This window comes from Giraffa tippelskirchi, chromosome 4 (assembly GCF_054371585.1).
Source record: "Giraffa tippelskirchi isolate mGirTip1 chromosome 4, T2T-mGirTip1v1.2.pri, whole genome shotgun sequence".
In the NCBI taxonomy this organism is placed as follows: Eukaryota; Metazoa; Chordata; class Mammalia; order Artiodactyla; family Giraffidae; genus Giraffa; species Giraffa tippelskirchi.
Window position 1 is genome coordinate 90,688,940 of NC_137278.1, and position 22,351 is coordinate 90,711,290.

Below are 22,351 nucleotides of genomic sequence, written 5' to 3' on the forward strand. Positions count from 1 at the left end.
AGCAAGAAGAACTCTTGTATCTCTGTTAAATGTGGCGGGTAGAAAAAAAAATTTTCTGAGCCACCATTTAGATGAAGAGTAGCAGCCTGACTGAGTTCATCAGACACAGACCAGGGAGTAGGTGAGTTAGAGCACTTCCTTAGCGTCAGGTTCCACGGATGCTCATTTATGAAACACAACAGAGCAAACAACCATCACGGGCAGTATCAGACTTTCTATGATACAACACTTCAAAATCAGAGGCTTAAAAAATGAAGCCAATTTGCCCAAGTATTCACCAAATATCTACCAAGGATTATGATGTCATGACAGTTACACCCTTTCTTGAGCAAACAAAGGTTTCTCGCTTCCTCTGCAACTAAAAATAATTAATACCTCCCAAGTGATCCATCTGTGTGTTCTAGAGGTGAAACCAGCTAAAGAGACAACTTAGAAAAAGTCAAGGTCAGGCACCATTCCACGGTGAGAGGCTAGCAGAAAAAGACTGCAGCAGGTTAAGTTCAATAGAAAAGCAATAACTTAAGGAGCCATGCAAGTCTCCATGGATATCACAGCCTTTAAATGTCACATCTTATTCTGTTCATCAAGCAACCTTTACAGTCTACAAAATTTTCAAGTTTTCTGAGTAGCTCTACCCAATTGATAACAGCTACCCTGTCAGGTAAATTACTCAGCATTAAGTATTTAGGTTTATCGATTGGTCTTTCCTGCTCAACTGACATTCAGTCTCAAAGTTTATCCATTCCTGTGTTAGATGGCCTATCTATCTGAAAATTCAGTGAAAGGAAGCTGACAATAAAACAACAGATTGCCAATGAAAGAAATGTCTAATGACAAAAATACTACAACTAATTACAAATAGTGATTAGGTTCTAAAGAGATTATCTCCTACGTAGATTTTAACAAAAATATTGAACAGTTAGGGAGAGAAAAAAGATACCCTAGTCATTTGGTCAATAACAGAACATGAAAAAAACACGTTTCTGCGTGCACACACACACACATACATACAGACACACTAACACCACAAGTTTAGTCTGGAAAAAACACATAGAAAACAAACGTAGAATTTTTCATTAATTTACAAGGGATATTCTTTATTACTTTTATCAGTTCTAAAATATCTTCCTTTAAAAAAAATTTAAGAGTGGAATGACAGATTACTTCCTTCACTGTTGTAAATACTGCAAATTTGTCAGCAGTAGTAAGTATCAATATAATTTTTCCTTAAGCTTGAACACATAAGGGAGCAATAAAATAGATTATAAACCTCATTTGACCTGATCTTACAAAAAGTCATTTGCTGATTTCAGTCCTGCTCTGTCTCCAGACAGATTTCCAGGGTAGGCTTGTGTCACTTGGTCCATCTATAATAGGCTGAATAGGGTACTCTGTAGTAACTGCCAGGAGAACACCTTTTGTTCGGGCCTCCTTGACTGACATTTGGCTTTACATTCCAAGAGTATCTCCTCTGGAAATAGTCCTCTCCAGGGGGACCAGGAGGAGGGACATGGCATCTCTGGTAAATTTTCTGATTCCGTGAAAATTTTCTTAAAATGAAAGTAATAAAACATTATTAGTTTTAATAACTATATATAACAAGCTTTATAAAATTATACATAGACACTCTGGTTCTACTGTTTTCAACCTGTGTGATTTTAGCAAATAAAACTGCTTAACCTTTGGATCTCTCAGTGCTTTATAAAATAGAGCATTATGGTATTATTAAATACCCTCCATCTTCATGAGTGTTTTGAAGGTAAATTAAGACAATGTATTTCAATTACCCACCACAACGACTTGGCACACTGGGTAGGTTCCCAGAAGCCTTTTCCACCTTTCCCTATTGAGGTAACTGTTCACACTATTCTACTCAGATATATTCTCTCCAAGTGTGGCAGGGTTGACATGAAACAGAATGAGCTACTTATTTTTGAAAACAGGAACCTGCTTTTACCTTATAAGTTAATACATATATAAACTACCTACAAAATGTAGAAATTCTAACCATGGCACATGCAGCAAATTTGGAAAATTAAAATTTAATTGTCTCAAAATTAACACCAGTAAATCTAATATAATCATATAAAAGAAAATTTGGAGATCTGAGAAAAGTAAACACCCCCAAACCCCTCAATCTCACTTAATCTAATTAAACTGGTTAATATTTTCTTTTGGTCTTTTCCTCTTGCATCTTTTTTGATGATTGAATCATAACCTATTATTTTCACTTACTATAAGTGAGCTCTCACTTTTAATGGCTTTATAAAATATCACAGTATGGATACATAATTTACTTAGCTATTCTTAACTATTAGAATTGCAAGCTGCTATCAATTTTTCCACTACTGTAAATAATGCCGGGATTAACATTTCGGAACATATATGACTCTATCCTAAGCACTTAGTTCAGAGTCTGATGCACAGTAGGAAGTTTAGAGAAATGTGTTGAATGATTAAATGCATATAGATTTTTCCATATTTTGAAGTATTTCTGTAGTCTCAAAGTTAGCAGGTATGAGCATTTTTATGGCTATTACAGTTATGTTTCAAAAGGGCTATACCTATTTTCAGAGTCCCTGGCAGCACAAGTGACAATCTTTGAAATGTTTACATCTTATAAAAATGTCAACATCTTTTGAAAGTGGAAAGTCTACCATGTGCTAAAATACTTAATTAACTTATGTAATAATCAATAACAATCCCAAGGTATGTATTATAAAAATTTTATTTATAATATTATTAAAATTTCCATCCAACAGATAAGAAAACAGGAATTTAGAGATCTTACTCAAGACCATGCAGAGCATGAACAGCAGAACTAGGATGCAAACCCAGGCCCAGCCTGACTGTCACCACCCTGGACTACCTGGTCAAAAACTGTTGCCAAATTAATAGGCAAAGAATAATACTGTGCTATTTTAATTGTTCTGAGGTTTTTCCTGTTTCTCAAGTAAAAAAATATGTTTGTGATTTATGTTTCAATTCTTCTGCAGATTTCTCTACTGGAATTGTACTATTTTCCGTATAATTTGTGTTTATTGTGCTGTGCTGTGCTACGTTGATTCAGTAGTGTCTGACTCTCTGCGACTACGGCCCATAGCCCCAGGCTCCTCTGTCCATGGGATTCTCCAGGCAAGAATACTGGAGTGGGTTGCTGTGCGCTCCTCCAGGGGATCTTCCCAACCCAGGGATCAAACTCAAGTCTCTTATGTCTCCTGCACTGCAGGCGGGTTCTTTACCACTAGTGCCACATGGGAAGCCCTAATTTTTGTTTACTCTTAAATAAAACAACCTTCCTTATTCTGAAAATTGTACCACTATTAACGGAGCCTAAGAATGCAAGGACACTTCCCAGGTGGCACAGTGGTAAGAATCCACATGCCAATGCGGAAGACGTGGGTTCGATCCCTGGGTCAGGAAGATCCCCTGGAGGAGGAAATGGGAACCCACTCCAGTATTCTTGGAGAATACTGTGCACAGTATTCATGGAGAATCCCATGGACAGAGGAGCCTGGTGGGCTACAGTTCATGGAGTCACAAAGAGTAGGACGTGGCTGAGCAACTAACACACACGGACAAGTATGCAAGATCCTTTTTGGCACACACATCAAATCACTGCCTTAAACTAAGTTTAAGGATCAATAAAAATTTCTAAGACCTTATCCCAACTGCCTCTGAAAAATCACCTATTTCCCATCCTATACTTGATTTTCCAGCCCTAAATGCAAAATATGGAGAAAACAATACTTCCTGGTTGACAATGACCAGCAAGAAAATACAAGTTCTTCATATTATCATACTGTGTTTGCACTAATTTATAATATTAGTTTCTATTTCAAGTCTAGACAAAAGGAAATCAGAGATACCTTTCTGACTGCTGTAAGTCTTGAGTCCAGGTATGGAAATGCCGAGGTTCTGGGTAACCTTGGGTCTGATGTATGTTATGCTTAGGTCTTCGGTTAACAGACTTAGTAGCTGTGAAAACTGGCTCCATCATACGTGTTGAATCTTCAAAATCTCTTGTTCTAGATACACTGGAATCCCAATTCCTCAAACAGAATGTTTCCATAAAATATTATTGGTGTCCAAATTTGGTATCAGTTCAGTGACTATATTTCGGCCTATATTTTGACTATATATATTGAAAAAAACAATCCCACCTGCCCCCCCACACTCTTATTCATTTAGGTTTCCTACAGCAAGTAAATGAGCTACAAGAAGAATGAATATGTGCAATTTAAATGATACAAAAACAGATCTTTCTAACCACAAATATCAGGTATAAAATGCAACTTACTTTCTGATGGGACCATTCCGAAGGTCTTCAATGTAGTTTTGCCTTTCTAAGCAATGTCCTCGGCATCTATTGAATACTGAGGAGAAGATGAACTGTTAGAAATAAGTGTACAAAAAGAAAATCTTTCCCAGAGAAAGCAGATCAAAGAGGAAGTCCACTTACTGATTATTCAGGTTGTCATAGCTCCTTATTTCCAGATACATCCCTTTATAAACTTTTGCTAAAAGGTTATCTTATGTCAGAACAAATGAATCACAAACTTTTCTCTTTTACCAAAATTTGAGAAATTCACCTACATTTCTACTTTCAAATCTAAAAAAAAAGGGAAAACTGTGACAGCTTTCATACTTACATTCAATTGCATCATCTGGCCTCATGCCTTCTACATCAATCAAATACCTAACAGACAACAAAATTCAAGTCAATTGTAAATAAAAAGGAAAAAAAATCATTTTTGCAAAAAAAAAAAAAAGGTCCAATTTCACTTTACAAATATAGATATAAAAATCCTAAGAAAATATCAGCACATCTAATCAGTAATTATTAAAGAATGATATATGAAAAGGCTTTATTCCAAGGATGCAACGATGACCTAGCTTTAGAAAATCTATTAATGTATTTACTTACATTAATACAACATTAGTAAATGAAAGAGAATAAAATACAGGATCAAATTGGCAAATATTAAAAAGGTATCTGATAAGATACAACAGTCAGTTTTGATCAGAATAAACACTAAAAACAGGAGACTTAATATGACAAGAGTATTCATCAGGAACCAACAAGTAACAGACAAATTAGGAAAAATATTAACATCATACCTAAAAAAAAACACTATTAACCAACTGTAGGACCCAGAAACTTAGGAATCACCATCACTGACAGTTATTCCTTCCTCACCTTCATCCTCAACCCACCACCAAGGCCTAACAATGATATTGCCTAAATATCTCTAGAATACATTCACATCTTTCCACCAAAATGACCACAAAATCCTGGTCCAAGCCACCATTATGCCCAGTTTCTACTAACGTCTCCTAACTTGTTTCCTTGCTCTTTATCCCTGCAGTGTATTCTCCACTCAGTAGCCAAATGAGAGGCTGAAAATACAAATTTAATTATACTCACCTTCAACAAAAAAAGTTCAATGATTTTCTAATACTCTTAAAGTCTAAAACCTTAAACACAAACCTGCATGATTGAGCTCCTACCCACACTTCCAGCTCCATTTTAATGACACACTTCCCCCACATCCCTGCCTTCCTGGACAGTTCCTCCAACAGAGCATATGCTTTCCTCTTATAGGGTCTTTCTTGTTTCTTATGCTTAGAAATCTCTCCCCCATGTCTCTATCTGGTTAACACCTACTTCTCCATCAGATATCAGCTCAAACATCCCTCAAGAAACCTTCTCAAAGGAGAAATATTGTATGAAGGTTGGAACTTTTATGGGCTGGAGATGGGCTGGAAGTTGAGTCAACTGCCAACAGCCAATGATTTAATCAATCATGCCTATGTAATAATAACCTCAATAAAAGCCCAAAAGTGGGGGGGGGGGAGAAAAAGAAACTTCTAATCTCCATGATGAGGTCAAATCCTCCCTAAAATATGTTCTTGTGGTACCATGTCCCTTTCCTTGGCATTTGTCAGAGTTGTAACTGTACATGCAGAGTGTAATTCTTGAATCTCTATCACCTCTCTGGACTGTCAGAATTCACAAAGGGTAGGTAAAGTCTCTTTGCTCACACAATTTCACAAGGCTTTTTGCTAGTACCCAGCACAGTGCTTAAACACAACAGATGTTCAATATTTTAAATATTTTCTGAATGAACAAACAAAAGTGGTACAGTCACAAAAAGCATAAGGGCATAAACTCTTTAATTCAGAAGTCCCATTCTGAGTGAAGTTATCTGAGACAAAGCATATATAGTCAAAGACGTTCACAGAGGAATGTTCATTTCTTCGATGTTTTATAACATCAAAAACTGACTTTCTGTTCATCAGTAAGCAAAGGAACAATGAAGCCTTTAAAAAAGAACAAAGTCTCCAAATATTTTCATAGGAAGATGTCTATCATATATTAAATGATAAACCAGAACATCTAAATATTATACCATGAAATCACTTGTAGAGTCAGTCCTCTGTATCCACAGGTTTCATTCCTGTGGGTATGGAGGGCTGACTGTCCTACACCAGTTTACACAGGGGACCTGAGCATCTGAGGATTTTGGTATCCATGGGATATCCTGAAACCAATCGCCTGCAGATATCAAGGGATGATTATATGTGCTTCTATCTGTGTTTTTAAAGTAAAAAAAAAAAAATATGTGCTAAATTATTACTGGTGGTAATCTCTTATGTCGAGGGCAAGACTGCTTCTACTTCATACATTTCTTTAAGTGACTGCATTTTCTGCATTCAGCTTACATTACTACTGTAAACAAAAAATTTAAACATGGTCTGCCTCTTAGGATTGGCAACTCACCTGCAGATAAGGTAGCCAGTCCTGTTTAAACCATGGGTACAGTGGACACCAATAAGTCTGTCTATAAAACAGGGAACATGGAGTTAAATAAATGAAGTAGCTACCTAGAGACAGGTTATACAATTTTCTAAAGAGTAGCATTTATTAGTTACTACAATACCATCACTACCCTAAAATGGAAAAACTCTGAAGAAAAATATATTTTAGCAGGAACATACTATAAAGAATATAGTCAAAGTTCATTGCCTCTTGGAAATTTCGCATAGCCTCCAACCATATGCAATAGTATGGACTGGAGCACACCCATCATGAACTGATTTGACTACAGAAAAAGGGAGTGGGGAAAAAAACAAAACAAAACAGGCTATCAAAAGAATGAAATCTGTTTTTGGGTGAAACAAATGGAAAGCCTTCACTTTTAATGCTCAATAGTATTTATGAAAAGAACAAATGGTTTCTTGGGTTCCCAAAGTGCTTTTGTCCTCCTCTCATTTGTTGCTCCACACACCCCATGGGTCTATATGCCTGTGGAGTTCTCGGGAACATAGCACTGTTCTTATATCACAGTGAAAAAGTAAGGCTTGAGAGGTTAAGCCCAAGCTGCACGCAGGCAAACAGAACAAAGACTAGAATCAAGTCTCAGATTTTTCCAACTATGCCACAATCTCTTAGTTTAGCACTTAAAAAAATATATATATATATATATATGAGAAAGTAAATAGAAAACAACACGTTTGATCTCTGCAAAAGGCATGTCTGTGACTAGGTGGTGTGTGGCATTCGTCATCTCTGGCCTGGATTACTACTGCCCAACTTCTAATCCCTTCTATTTCAACTGACCCGCCACATGGAAGATGTTATCTTCTAAAATATAAACCTGGCTGGATTGCTCTGTTGATTAAAAATCTTCACTTAGCACAGAATAAAGCCCAAATTTTTAGCAAAGAATCTAGAACTCTTTATAAACAAGTATCAATCTGTCTCTCCAACTGAATTATAAATTCAAACTATCAATCTGTTTCTCCAGCTGAATTATAAGTTCAAACTTTGACCTATGTCATCCACCTCCCTCCTGTCCCCTGCCAGCCTCTCTGATCCCATTTTCTACTTCTCTGACTTCACTTACTCACCCGTTCAGCCACACGGGCCTTCTTACTATTCCTTAAACCTGCCAAGCATAGTCATGCCTCAAGGAATTTGTGCCTACTATTCCTCTGCTTTAGAACACTCCCTCCCACCCCATCCCCACTCCCTCAGATATCCAGTGGCTTGTTCCTTGCTTCCTTTAAGGCTCTGATCAACTGACATCTTAATAGAGAGGGCTTCCCTGGTCACCTTCCACACTCCCTCACTTTATCTCGTTTTGTTATTTTCCAGAGCACTTACCACCACCTGACGCTCCATATTTTACTTATTTATCTCTCTCCCCACTAAAATGTAAAGTATATAAGAGCAAGAACTCTTCTGTTCCTACTTCCTAGAATAGTGCCTTCAACTCAGATGGTTATACAATATTTTTGTTGAAAATGAATGTATGAATTCTCTGCCCTTTCATTTACCCTCTAGTCACACCAGAGGCTGCCCCTCCACTGCACAAGCTCAAGTCCTGTGCCTTTTGTACCTGTTTCCAATACCTGGTCTGTCCTTTCCTCATTCTGGCAAGATCCTCTTCCCCCAAGCCCAGCTAAGATGCTGTCTCCTCAGTCAGGCCCTCCTCGGTTTCTCCTGTGGCACTTGATTCTTCTATTTTTGTTTATTTGTTTTTGGTCACACCATGCAGCATGTGGGATCTTAGTTCCTGGACCAGGGATCGAACCTGTGCCCCCTGCACAGGAAGCATGGAGTCTTAACCACTGATGGCTGGGGAAGTCCTTGCATTTGGTTCTTTTATTATAATTAACCCACTGTCTTATAGTTACTACATGCTTATCTTCCTAGATGACCATAAGTCTCTACTGAACAAAGACTTCTAGTCACCTCTGTTTCCCCATGCCCTAACAACAAACCTAACAGGCTCTCAGTGTTTACTAAACCGATTTATTTCTGAGTCTCTACCAATTTTAGGGAGTGGAGAGTGTAGCCTCTCCCTCTTTATCAGTGAGCCTGGCATCTGTGAGAGGGATTTATAGCAGAGGAAACCACAAGGGATCATAAGCAAGATCCAGATGTCAGAGAGCACGGTGAAGTTAGCCCATTGCTGGCAGAAGACCCACAGAGGGGTCGCATGCTGTCATGTGGGTCAATGGCATTCCAAAGACAAGAGATTACTCAGTCTTAAAACATGGCAAATACCATGTTCCCTTTGATATCTTTCAACCAATAAATAGGACAAAAGAACATTTTTATTATATATTTCCCATTCAAAGTTTTTAAAAAGAGGTAAGTAAGCTAGTTCAGTTTGTACTTCTCATAACAATCACCTTCCAAACTAAACTGACCCCCCCCAAAAAAAACCCAAAACTAAACTGCTTGAGACCATAAAAAGGAAAAAATGCCTCTGTTAGCATCACCTTAATGTTATCAAACAAATGTCAGAACTATTAAAAATATTAAAATTCTCCAGCCCCACTTGAAATGCATACCAAAATTCAGGTAAAGAGAAAAAAACAAAAACAAAACACTCACCATTATCTTTATTTTCTTTCAAAAACCCATTAACAGCATTTTTGAATTTAAAAATAGTGTCATCATCAGGAACCTGATGCCCAACTGTATAAATTTTTAAATAAGGAATATTTTCTGGTAATTCCTAGAAGGCAAAACCATGGAATGGATATTATTTCATTTCTAGGAAAAGAACAAAAGATTATTTAGAGAAAGCAAAATATAAACAAAGACATTATATTAATCTAAGTATGTCAGTCACTCTGACAAGAGACTTTTTTTTCCAAAGCTGCTTTAACCAGGAAGTATCACATGATTCTCATTAAACTACAGAAAGGATAGCTACTAGGGATGCAAAAGCAAATCAAAATGAACGAAGGCACATATAACTCAAAATGATAAAAAATAGTTCTACCTAGTATCTTACATTTTAAGAGCATAAAGCAGCTGTGATTGATTGAAGCAGAATAGTACAGTAGAGTCAAAAGAACTTGGAACTAGAAAATAGAGCAAATTTCATGCACTGTTGAGAACTGGTATTCTTGGTGTGGGAGATTATCAATAAAAGATAGAACAGGCTAAGTGAAAATTCTGTAGTTCTGAACTTAAATGGAAAGTAGCAGTATGAACCTATGATATGTGTATGAGTGTGCTAAGTCACTTCAGTCGTGTCTGACTCTTTACAACCCCATGGACTGTACCTGCCAGGCTCCTCTGACTGTAGGATTCTCCAGACAAGAATACTGGAGTGGGCTGCCATGCCCTCCTCCACCAGATCTTCCCGACCCATAAACCCTCATCTCTTATGTCTCCTGCATCAGCAGCGGGGTTCTTTACCACTAACACAACCTGGAAAGCCTTGAACCCATGATATATTTTATATTAAAACCAAACACACACATTTCCTATCTCTAACCTCTGAAAAAGCCTAGGAATAACTGATGTCATTTCAAAAGGATGCAAGAGTCACTGAGAAGCTCCACTGGCCAAAGACAGGCCCTCAATTAGAACAACTGTACTGGAGTCCACTGTTCTTGTTTAGTTACTAAGTCGTGTCTGACTCTGTGACCCCATGGACTGTAGCCTGGCAGGCTCCTCTGTCCTTGGGATTTCCCAGGCAAGAATACTAGAGTGGGTTGCTATTTCCTTCTCCAGGGGATCTTCCCGACCCAGGGATTTAACCTGAGTCTCCTGCATTGGCGAGTGGATTCTTTACCACTAAGCCACCAGGGAAGCCCAATGCAGTCCTTAGTGATACAAATAAATAAAGTTGGTCACCACTGGAGTATATTTGTGAATCAACTCATTATTTTGAAAACTGTTAAGTAAGAGGAGAAAATCATGCCTCTATAGCTGGGCAACCGAATAGTTTATGCAGGGAATCTTCTTCTGATAGAAATACACCCAGCTAATAAGTGAAAAAGGAACTATAGAATTCACCATTTTTTGAAGTCCCAACTGAGTTAATCAACGTAGGATCAATCATCAATGACTGTTAATATCACAGAAAGAGACAACCATATGTCTCCACGGAAGAAGACCTATATTCATCATCACCTATAATGATAAACACCTGTTCATTCTCACCTATGAAACTGCTTTACCAAAAGAAAACATTCAAGCTTCATTCAGATCAAGCTTCTAGGTCCAACTACCAATTTACAGGAAATAAAAGGATTGAAGAATATGTTTAACAACACATTAACAAATGAGATCATCAAAATCTAGATGGGACAATTAAATTAGTTTCTTTAAAAAATAAAGTTCAAGGAGAAAAAAAAGTGAGAGAGACATGGAAGAAGAGCCTACAAAAAAATAAATAAAAATAAAATTAGAGACCTAATAATAAGACGACACCAAGTAACACGTGGACCATATTTGGATCCAATTCAAAATTCTTAAAAACAGTTTTTTATGACATTTAGGAGAGAACTGCAAATTTCAGCACTGACTGGATATTTAATAATATTAAAGAATGATACTAAGGAATAAAAGTCCTACATTTTAAACATATATATAACAAAAAATATATGTGTAATTAAATGTTATCTAGGATCTGCTACACAATGAAACAGGGTGAAAAAGGCAGAGGTATAAATGAAGCATAATAGATATCAGCTGATAAATATTATAGCTAGATGACTTCATGGAATTCTCAACATACAAAGAACACTCAGTATTTTGTATACTTCTGTATATGTTTAAATTTGCAATAATTGTTTATGACACTGTAGGAAACAGTTTGACAGTTTCTCAAAGGTTAAACACAGAACTAACATATAATCCAACAACTCTGCTCCGACCTACACTGCACATCTAAAAGAACTGAGAGCTGCAATTTGAACAAATACATGTACACCAATGTTCACAGCAGCATGGTTCACAATGTGGAAACAAGCCAACTGTCAATCAACAGAAGAATAACAAAATATGGTATATACACACAATAGGATTTATGAAATCCTAAAAAGGAATGGCATTTTGTCACATGCTATAACAATGATGACGGAGAAGGCAATGGCACCCCACTCCAGTACTCTTGCCTGGAAAATCCCATGGACGGAGGAGCCTGGTAGGCTACAGTCCATGGGGTCGCTAAGAGTCGGACACGACTGAGCAACTTCACTTTCACTTTTCCCTTTCATGCACTGGAGAAAGAAATGGCAACCCACTCCAGTATTCTTGCCTGGAGAATCCTAGGGACGGTGGAGCCTGGTGAGCTGCCGTCTATGGGGTTGCACAGAGTCGGACATGACTGAAGCAACTTAGCATAGCATAGCATAACAATGATGAACCTTGAAAATATTATGCATTGTGAAACAGGCCAGATGTAGGACAGATATTGTAGATGCCACTTACATGAGGTATGGCGAAGAGGCAAATTCATAGAGACAGAAAGTAGAACAGAGGTTACTAAGGGCTGGTAGGAAGGAAAATGGGGTTGGTAGTGCTTAACGATTACAGAGTCTCTGTTTAGGATGATGAAAAAATTTTGAGTATAGACACTGGTGATGGCTACATAACACTGTGACTGTATTTAATGCCACTGAATTGTATACTTATAAATGGTTAAAATAAATATTATTTATGTATATTTTACCACAATAAAAAACAGGAACAACTAAGTTCAAATTTCAACTCTTCCTTTTCTGAACCTGTTTCACTTCTGTAAAACTAGTAAGTGTAATTGTCTATCCTCTGGGCTAAGTGCAGAGGAAGTGCAGTAGAAGATATCAGTACTACCACCACTTCAACAGCAATGGATTGTTGTCAGGATTAATTAAGACAATGGATATGAAAGAACTTTTTATATGGCAAAATGCTATACAAGTATTAACAAACATTAGGTGTTATTGTTTACTAAGGCCATGGAACAGATCAGAAGAAGGATAATTCTTTTGCACTGACGTATCCTACAAGGGCCAAGAAAATATGCAGGTTTCTGTATTATTATCAAAATATTAGGAAAAGAAAGCATAAAACTTAGAGAACAATTGCCTTTTACTGTGATGCTTAAACACATAAAGACATAATGGATACACTTTCTTTCCTTTCAGGCTTACTATTCTTACTAACAGTTAACTTCATTTTCAAAATATACAACAGGGAAGCTTATAGAATTCTTAAGCAGATCCAGAGCCTATTGCCAAATGGTATAGTTCAATTCATGTCTTCAATCTCATTTTCTTAATCTCATTGCAGAGAGAAATCAGAAATGTGTACTTAAGGAAACCACCAACTTTCCTTTTTGAACTATTACTCATGAAAGAAGGAAAGGATTCACCTTAGTATAAGATGATAAACATCGAATTACTACCAATTATTACAGTACCAGAAAGAAGGTCCTTTTCAATTACAACTTCCATTTACCTCTGGCTTATAATAGCGGTGAGTATATGTTAAGTCAATAATCAGTCCAAGTTCTTCATTCTGTTCTTGGATTTTGTTAAAAAGATCCAAAGGGGAAAAACATTCTTCTGGGGCAAGATGCTTTTCAAAACTCTGTCAGAGAGAATGAAATTAAAAAAAACATATGCTTAAAATCCATTCTTATATTATTCATTTACTCAAGCCCTGTGATGCTAACATGAGATACAAAGCAAAATTTCTTCCTCTGGAATTTACAAGCTATATTACAATCCTTTCTTCCAGAGAGATTAGAGGGAAGCATTTCTATATATTTATTTCTATATTTGTTTCTTTCATGCTGGTCTCCTAACCAGACTGTAAACTCCCAGAAGGCAGGGACAACATCAGTTTTGCCTACCACTGTACTGCCAACTACAAGCAGAGTGCCTGTAAATAGACACTTACAAATAAATACTTCTTGAATACAAATATGAAGGATGGCTTTCATTGCTAAATATTCTTGTATGTACTTGGCTTATTTACCTACTCTTTCCCATTGATCTGTTTGGTTATTCAAGTCCCAGCAACACATTTTCTTTTAAATGTATTACTAGACTAGTTTTACAGCAGTTTTAGATTCCGAGCAAAACTGAGCAGAAAGTACAGAGCTCCCATTTATACCCTCTGTCCTTCAAACCATACAGCTTTCTTCATTATCAACATTCCATACTAGTGTGCTTCATTTTTTAGAACTCATGAACCAACACTGACACATCATTACCAAAGTCCACAGTTTTTTGCATTCATGGTGCAAGTAACAATTTTTTTTTATTTCTGGTACAGTCATGCCCAAATATATACATACTGAGATATATATCATTGTTGTTGTTGTTTAGTTGGTTAAGTCACGTCCGACTCTTTTGCAACCCAATGGACTGTAGCCTGCCAGGCTCCTCTGCCCATGGGATTTCCAAGGTAAGAATGCTGGAGTGGGTTGCCATTTCCTTCTCTAGGGGATCTTTCCAACCCAGGGATCAAACATGTGTCTCTTGCTTGGCAGGCAGATTCTTTACCACTGAGCCCCCAGGAAAGTCCCAAGATACATATTACTTTATTACAGATTCTTTATTTACTCTTTACTTATAGTTAAAGCATTACATTGATTTTTCCCTATGAAATTAGGTTGTATTTATCTATGAATTCATTTCAGGATAGTAAAGGAGGTAGTAAAAAGTATAAAAAGGAAAAAAAAAAAGTATAGAAAAGGAAAATGGAGTACAACAGGGTTGAGAACCAGGGTTCTATCTGGTGAATTCAGATTTCTGAAAAAATACTTTATCAACTTTTGCTTACCTTTTTCAAAGGAACTTTGAAAGCAATGAAACGAGTCCCAGGCATCCTCCGTCCAACTGGGAGGTAGTCCTTCCACCTATTAATACATTTTTTGTTAGGCAAATTTTATATTAGCCTGTCTCCCAGTATAGGATGAATGCATCTTCAAAACGGAAATGAAAGTCCTCTACAGTAGATTCCTCTTCTTTCAGCTTTGCATTTTATTCAAATCCACCTAGTAATAACCTTTACTTCCCTAGTTTCAGTTTTCTGATAATGAACACAGATAAAAGGCAACAAAAAAGTGCAAAGATCTTAACAAAGTATATCTAAAACCAGAGATGGCCAGAACTTCTGACTCCCTAATAAAAATGGCCTAGTGTTGAGTACTGCTGCTGCTGCTGCTGCTGCTAACTCGCTTTAGTCGTGTCCGACTCTGTGCGACCCCATAGACGGCAGCCCACCAGGCTCCCCCGTCCCTGGGATTCTCCAGGCAAGAACACTGGAGCGGGTTGCCATTTCCTTCTCCAACGCATGAAAGTGAAAAGTGTAAGTGAAGTCGCTCAGTCGTGTCCGACTCTTAGCGACCCTATGGACTGTAGCCTACCAGGCTCCTCCATCCATTGGATTTTCCAGGCAAGAGTACTGGAGTGGGGTGCCATTGCCTTAGTTATCATTAACACAAGCAGGTTGACTGAAATACTTTAAACACAATACTTTTCACTTCCCAGTTTATTCTTAGTCCTCATTCAACTGACGCCACCAAATTCAGTAAGGAACTTCAAATCCGTATTTTAAAAGAAAACTTGATAATAAAGGGATTGTGAAGGTCACAAAATGCTAGGAATCACACTGAAAAGTAATATTTGAACGGATTTCTGTAGGATGAGTTGGAACACTCAGTGTATCTGAAGCACAGAAAGTGAGGGCAAAAGTTCAGTATTAGGATGAAGATGTGACATATTCAAAAGAAATTCAGGAGATAAAAGGGAGTTGATTTAATGGGATATGCGGCGGAAGAAAAGAAGGTCTCAGGGAATAAATGGGTTTACTGTACTAATGAGTAAAGTCTCAAAATTAATTTGAACGTATAGAGGTAGATCTCTCAAATGACATCAGTTCTGAAGCAAGACTATGCCCTTCATGATTCCCGGAGACAACACAGATAACACAAAACCATTCCTTTGGAAAATTCGGCGGTATTGGTGTGGTGTTTTTTTTTTTTCACTGAAACTCAGTTCCTATTAATTTTTTGTGCCAAAAACAACACAGCTTCAGGAACTAGAAGTGAAAAACTGAAAGTGCTAGTCGCTTAGTTGTGTCCGACTCTGCGACTCCATGGACTGTAGCCCGCCAGGCTCCTCTGTCCATGGAATTCTCCAGGCAAAAATACAGGAGTGGGTTGCCATTCCCTTCTCCAAGGGTATCTTCTCACACATCGAACTCGGGACTCCTGCATTGCAGGCGGATTCTTTAAACTGTCTGAGCTACCAGGGAAGACCTGAGGAATTGAAGGGGATTCTATTTTGGTAATTACGTTGTGTCCTCAACACCGACAGTCTCAACTTAAAAAAGCAGTCCTTTGGCATTTTACCTGAAAAGCAATGACCAGAGCCTCGCTTTTGAAACAATGGGGAGAAATCAGAACATGACACACCGTCCCTTTCAGCTACTCTGAACGCAGCCGCGAGAGGGTCAATGCCGACTAGTATAAGGCGGACGATCCAAGCCGGCCGGGGTAAACGCGACAGGCGGAGAGCACAAGAGATGAAGACCAGGCCCAGGGTCTCAGAGCCGAAAGGGCAACTCCCAAGGACCGAGGCGTGTATTACCTTTCGGGGATGTGGTTTCCGCCCTTCTTGGCTGACGAACGTCCAGAAAAGACGCGATCCTGGCCCCAGTGACCGCCGGCATGATGCCACTGGCTCATGTGACCCCCAAGATGCCGCGCACGAAACGCCAAAAGTGCCAAAGTTGCCAGCCCAGAGACCCGGGTGCCGGCACGACCCCGAACCGGAAACGCCTAATAAGCAACCCACGCAGCTCCCGGATCTCCTTCTATTGCGCATGCGCCACCGCCTGTCGAGATGACGTCATCACGACGGCTGACTGAGAGACTTGATCAGTAAACAGGACTCTGCTGGCTACAGTGGCCTCCTTAGCCGCAGGCGGATTGCACAGGCCCATGAATTCGTGTGTGCACCCCTCAGAATTCCAATAGTGCGGGACATGGAGAGTTTTCCCACTCTCCCAGTGCCTTGTGTGGCTCTTTCAGCTATTTTCCAAGTGTTTACATTCACACTTGTATATTGTATATAAATATTTGTGCCTAATGGATCCGCTATGCAGATAATACCACTTTAATGGCAGATAGCGAAAAGGAACTAAAGAGCCTCTTGATGAGGGTGAAAGAGGAGAGTGAGAAAGCTTGCTTAAAAGTCCCACCACTTCATGGCAAATAGAAGGGGAAAAGATGGAAGCAGTGACAGAGTTCCTCTTTTTGGGCTCTAAAATCACTGCAGATGGTGACTGCAGCCATGAAATTAGAAGAGGATTGCTTCTTGGCGGAAAGCTATGACAAACCTAAACAGTGTAATAAAAAGCAAAGGCATCATCTTGCTGACAAAGTTCCGTATAGTCAAGGCTATGGTCTTTCCAGTAGTCATGTACGATGTGAGTGCTGGACCATGAAGGAGGCAGAGCACCAAAGAATTGATGTTTTCGAGCTGTGGTGCTGAAGAAGATTCTTGAGAGTCCCTTGGACAGCTAGGCGATCAAACCAGTCAATCTTAAAGAAAATCAACCCTGACTACTCATTGGAAGGACTGATGCTGAAACTGAAGCTTCAATACTTTGGGCACCTGATGCTAACAGCTGACTCATTGGAAAAGAACCTGATGAGGGATTTCAGTATTTAATTAAATCCAAATGTGACAATAGGGTGAATTAGGAAGAGCCTTGGCAGGTAGATGAACTGGATATGTTACACCAAGACATTTCAGTTAACGTAATGGGTCCAAAATGCAGGAAGTGAGTCTATGGGACAAGACAACACCCTAACTATAAAAATAAAGCTTTGTAGTATAGTCTGAAGTCAGGAAGGGTGATTCCTCTAGCTCCATTCTGCTTAAGATTTCTTTGATTATTCAGGGTCTTTTGTGTTGCCATACAAATTGTGAAATTTTTTTGTTCTAGTTCTGTGAAAAATGCCATTGGTAATTTGATAGGGATTGCATTGAATCTGTAGATTGCTTTGGGTAGTATAGTTATTTTCACAATATTGATTCTTCCAGTTCAGGAACCTAATAGATCTCTCCATCTGTTTGTGTCATCTTTGATTTCTTTCATCACTGTCTTATAGTTATCTATGCAACACTTTTGTCTCCTTAGGTAGGTTTATTCCTAGATATTTTATTATTTTTGTTGTAATGGTGAATGAGATTGACATCTTAATTTCTCTTTCTGATTTTTCATTGTTAGTGTATAGGAATGGAAGTAATATCTGTGTATTGATTTGTGTCCTGCAACTTTACAAAATTCACTGACTAGCTCTAGTGATTTTCTGATAGTATCTTTAGGACTTTCTATGTATAGTGTCATGTTATCTCCAAACAGTAAGAGTTTTAATTCTTTCCAATATGGATTCCTTTTATTTCTTTATCTTCTCTGATGTCATGGTTAGGACTTCCAAAAGTATGCTGAATAATAGTGGTAAAAGCTACAGTCTTCAAGACAGTATAGTGAAAGTGGAAGTGAAGTCACTCAGTCGTGTCCAACTCTTTGTGACCCCATGGACTGTAGCCTACCAGGCTCCTCCATCCATGGGATTTTCCAGGCAAGAATACTGGAGTGGGTTGCCATTTCCTTCTCCAAGACAGTATGGTACTGGCACAAAAACAGAAATATAGACTAATGGAAAAAGAAAGCCCAGAGGTAAACCCACACACCTATGGGCACCTTATCTTTGACAAAGGAGGTACAAATATACAATGGAAAAAAGATAGTCTCTTCAATAAGTGCTGCTGGGAAAACTGGACAGCTACATGTAAAAGAGTGAAATCAGAACACTTTCTAACACCATACACAAAAATAAGCTCAAAATGAATTAAAGACCTAAATGTAAGACCAGAAACTATAAAACCCTTAGAGAAAAACATAAGTAGAATACTCTTTGACATAAATCACAGCAAGATCCTCTATGACCCACCTCCTAGAGTAATGGAAATAAAAACAAAAATAAACACATGGGACCTAATTAAACTGAAAGGCTTTTGCATAGCAAAGGAAACCATAAGCAGGATTAAAAAACAAACCTCAGAATGGGAGAAAATAATTGCAAATGAAACAACTGACAAAGGATTAATCTCCAAAATATATAAGCAGCTCAATATCAGAAAAACAAACAGCCCAATAAAAAATGGGCAGAAGATCTAAACATGCATGTCTCTAAAGAGGACATACAGATCGCTAATAAACACATGAAAAATGCTCAGCATTGCTCATTATTAGATAAATGCAAATCAAAACTACAATGAAGTATCACCTTATTACTGTCAGAATTGACATCACCAGAAAATCTACAAACAATAAATGCTGGAGAGGATGTTAGGAAAAAGGAACCCTCTTGCACCATTGGTGAGAATGTAAGTTGATATAGCCACTGTGAAGAACAGTAAGGAGATTTCTTTAAAAACCAGGAATAAAACAATCATATGACCCAGCAGTCCCACTGCTGGGCATATACCTTGAGCAAACTACAAGTCTAAAAAACACACGTACGCCAGTGTTCTTAGCAGCACTATTTACAATAGCCAGGACATGGAAGCAACCTAGATATTCATCAACAGATGAATGCATAAAGAAGTTGTGGTACATCTATACAATGGAATATTACTCAACCATAAAAAGGAATGAATTTGTCAGTTCTCATGAGGTGCATGAACCTAGTGCCTATTATACAAGTGAAGTAAGAAAGAGAAAAACAACTATCATGTATTAACATATACATATGGAATCTAGAAAAATGATACTGATGAACGTATTTGTAGGGCAGTAATACAGGCTCAGACATAGAGAACAGACTTGTGGATGGACACAGTGGGTGAAGGAGAGGGTGGGATGAATTAAGGGCATAGCATTGAAACATGTACATTACCAAATGTAAAATAGATAGCCAGTGGGGATTTGCTGTATGACACAGGGAGCTTGACCCCATGCTGTGTGACAACCTAGAAGGGTGGCATGGGGTGGAAGGTGGAAGGAAGGTTCAAAAGGGAGGGGATATATGTATACCTATGGCTGATCCATGTTGATGTCTGGCAGAAACCAACACAACATTGTAAAGCAATTATAGTTCAATTAAAAATAAATAAATTTTAAAAGTAAAAAATAAGACCTAAGGTTAGGGAAGGGCTTGATGTTCCAAAGTGTTGAACTCTTTAATTTCTTCTTGCTACATGTAAGATTCTCTTAGGGGATAAGATGATGCTGAGATTGCAAGCTAAAGTTAAATGACTGGAACTGGGGAAGCCAAATAAGTTACTTAGGCTTGGTGGAATCAGGAAAAGCCTAACTCAGAGTTTCCCTAAGTAGAATTGACTATTGGAACTGAACATTTTAATATGTAAACATGTTATTGCTACCAAAATTGGTCTTACTGCATTTCCCTCTATCTCACACCACCCACCCAAACCTGCAGTAGTCATAAGTCCCTTGACATCCATGGGAATAGGGAAAGAGAGACTTGTCTGACATGCAGGGATTCAGTATATATTGTTAGCCTCACATCACATACTAGAATCATGGAAATAGGCCATCTGAAGTATGAAACTTAGGGGGAAAAAACCTTGAAATACACTTAAAAGCCTAAGCCATATCTGTACACCACACCTTTCACAATTTCTTGTCAGCTAAGTATCATCCCCCATATATTTCATAATAGGGAAAACAAACATATAAATTAAACATGTGTCTTCGGAGATCCCATCTATGAGATACCTTCTTGGTATTAGCGAAGTCCCCAGATAGATTGCTCTTTGCACTCCTGAAAGCTTACTACCAAGGAAAATTAATAGAACCATAGATTTCCTCCTGCAAATCAGCTTACCCCACATATAAGTCATTAGCAACTCAGCCATAACTCACATTATCAAAATCACAAGAGTGGTTAGTGAGAAAAGCACTAACCAGGGGGGAAAAGCAGAGGCACTCCAGGCCAAGGCGGGCTGACAGCAGATAGCTGCTCCTTCCACTCGGGTGCATAGTGCAACTCACCAAAATGCCTTTTTCACAGACGCTTTTTAAAGTTTTTCCACAAAATCCATCAGGCCAAGTTAGCTCATGATGCTTCAAAATAAACATGTGGTATGCCTTACAACGTTGGACTCCTTAAAAATATGACAGAGAAAGAACCATGTAGACAAAACCAGAGCATTTAAAAACAGTGTGTATTCTATAAACACACCAGTGAATGAGGTAATAAATAAGGTAATATGACATAAAATGAAAAATATATGTAAGATTATTCTTTTTAGTGTACAGAATTCATGGCAGTCGCTGCACTATCTAGCTACATAAATATATCAATATCTAAAATTGTTGGTTCGATTAATACAAAAGTGAGGCCAAAGTATGTCGACTTGTTTCTCACAGAAACTGAAAAATCTACATGACTCTCTTTTAACCTGTGCCCTTTCACCTTACCAGCCCTTCCCCCCACCCCCGGCCTATTTTCCACAAGTGTCCTCTTCTATCTCTAATTCTCCTGTTCATTTTGTCTGGCCTCGCACCCAAGCATGCAAGAGAGAATCCCAGAGGTCCAAGATTCTAGAGTGGCTGTTTGCAAGGGGGAGGAGGCTACAGTAACTGCCACCCTGGATATACTTACTTGGGAAGGAAAAGGGACAGTATCCAGAATGCCTCTCATATATAAAAGAGCTGGATGGCAGGATGCCTGTGTGGCCCAAGGAACCAGAAGCAGCAAATTATGGGCAAAAGAATTGCAACCAAAGGCTACAAGAGAAAACGTCTGCAGCCAGCTGTGTATCCTGGCTCTCTGGTATTTGCTTCCATTGGGCAGAGTCTGTTATGTGAAGCATGAAGCACTGAAAAGAAGACTTCTGATGCTGGAAGTTGACAGGAAGTAACAAGCAAGATGGTAAGAATGCAAGATCAAGAGTTGTCCCAGAAACAATGCCTAAAACAACAACAAAAAAAATGGAGGGCAGAAGAGAAATGCAAGTCCAACCTGGCCCAGTCCAAGACAAGGAGCAGTCAAGGAGAAGAAACTAAAAGAGAAGAGCCTTGGACTGCATCATTCTCCACAAGGTGCACTCAACCAACTTCTCTCTACTCTTTAACCAAGTTACAAAAAGAGCTTCTTAATCCCTTCCTTTGCTCCTTAAAAGCTACTGCAAGTTCACTAATAGACTGATAGGACTTCAGAACAACTATAATACTTCAAACTGCATGGCTCTTTCCTTCTTCTCTAAGGTTATTAATTAACCAAGATATATGTAACTGTAAGTGTATAACACATAAAATATAATGCTACGTAGAATATAAGTAACTATGTTAATTATATTAATGAGCATCTATAAGAAATGTTGCAATGATCTCCCTCATGGAAGAGCCTGAGGAAAGTAAATCTGTCTTGGAGGACTTCACCTCCCCAGAGCTCAAACATTTAGGTATTTCCTAAATGTTTTTTTCTCCATCCAATCCTGTCTTCTTATTGGCGATCTGTCCTCCCTATTGGCTATATTGTACCTTTAAACTGCCCAC

General features: G+C 38.4%; 1 protein-coding gene across 2 annotated transcripts; it reads right to left on the reverse strand.

The window, feature by feature from the left end:
* Window positions 1–1,069: 1,069 nt before the first annotated feature.
* On the reverse strand, window positions 1,070–22,240 carry DUSP11 (dual specificity phosphatase 11). 2 transcript variants are annotated; one of them, XM_081483037.1, is made up of 11 exons: window positions 21,816–22,240; window positions 21,456–21,693; window positions 20,843–20,955; window positions 14,591–14,666; window positions 13,259–13,390; window positions 9,410–9,533; window positions 6,785–6,845; window positions 4,653–4,699; window positions 4,301–4,376; window positions 3,870–4,052; window positions 1,070–1,550 (listed from the first exon to the last, which is right to left on the reverse strand). In XM_081483037.1, exons 4-11 carry the CDS (start codon window positions 14,633–14,635, stop codon window positions 1,355–1,357), a joined length of 864 nt encoding a protein of 287 aa, XP_081339163.1. In that variant the 5' UTR covers window positions 14,636–14,666; window positions 20,843–20,955; window positions 21,456–21,693; window positions 21,816–22,240; the 3' UTR covers window positions 1,070–1,354. The 2 variants fall into 2 exon arrangements, with proteins under 2 accessions (XP_081339163.1, XP_081339162.1); XM_081483036.1 differs by lacking the exons at window positions 20,843–20,955; window positions 21,456–21,693; window positions 21,816–22,240 and adding an exon at window positions 16,402–16,594.
* Between the last annotated feature and the right edge of the window lie 111 nt (window positions 22,241–22,351).

Coding starts and splice junctions, on each gene's coding strand:
- DUSP11 (XM_081483036.1), bottom strand. CDS start 16,499: ATGAGCCAGTGGCATCATGCCGGCGGTCACTGGGGCCAGGATCGCGTC. Junction 9,534..13,258: donor ACCGCTATTATAAGCCAGAG/GTAAATGGAAGT, acceptor TTTGCCTTCTAG/GAATTACCAGAAAATATTCC. Junction 4,053..4,300: donor CGGAATGGTCCCATCAGAAA/GTAAGTTGCATT, acceptor ATTCTGTTTGAG/GAATTGGGATTCCAGTGTAT.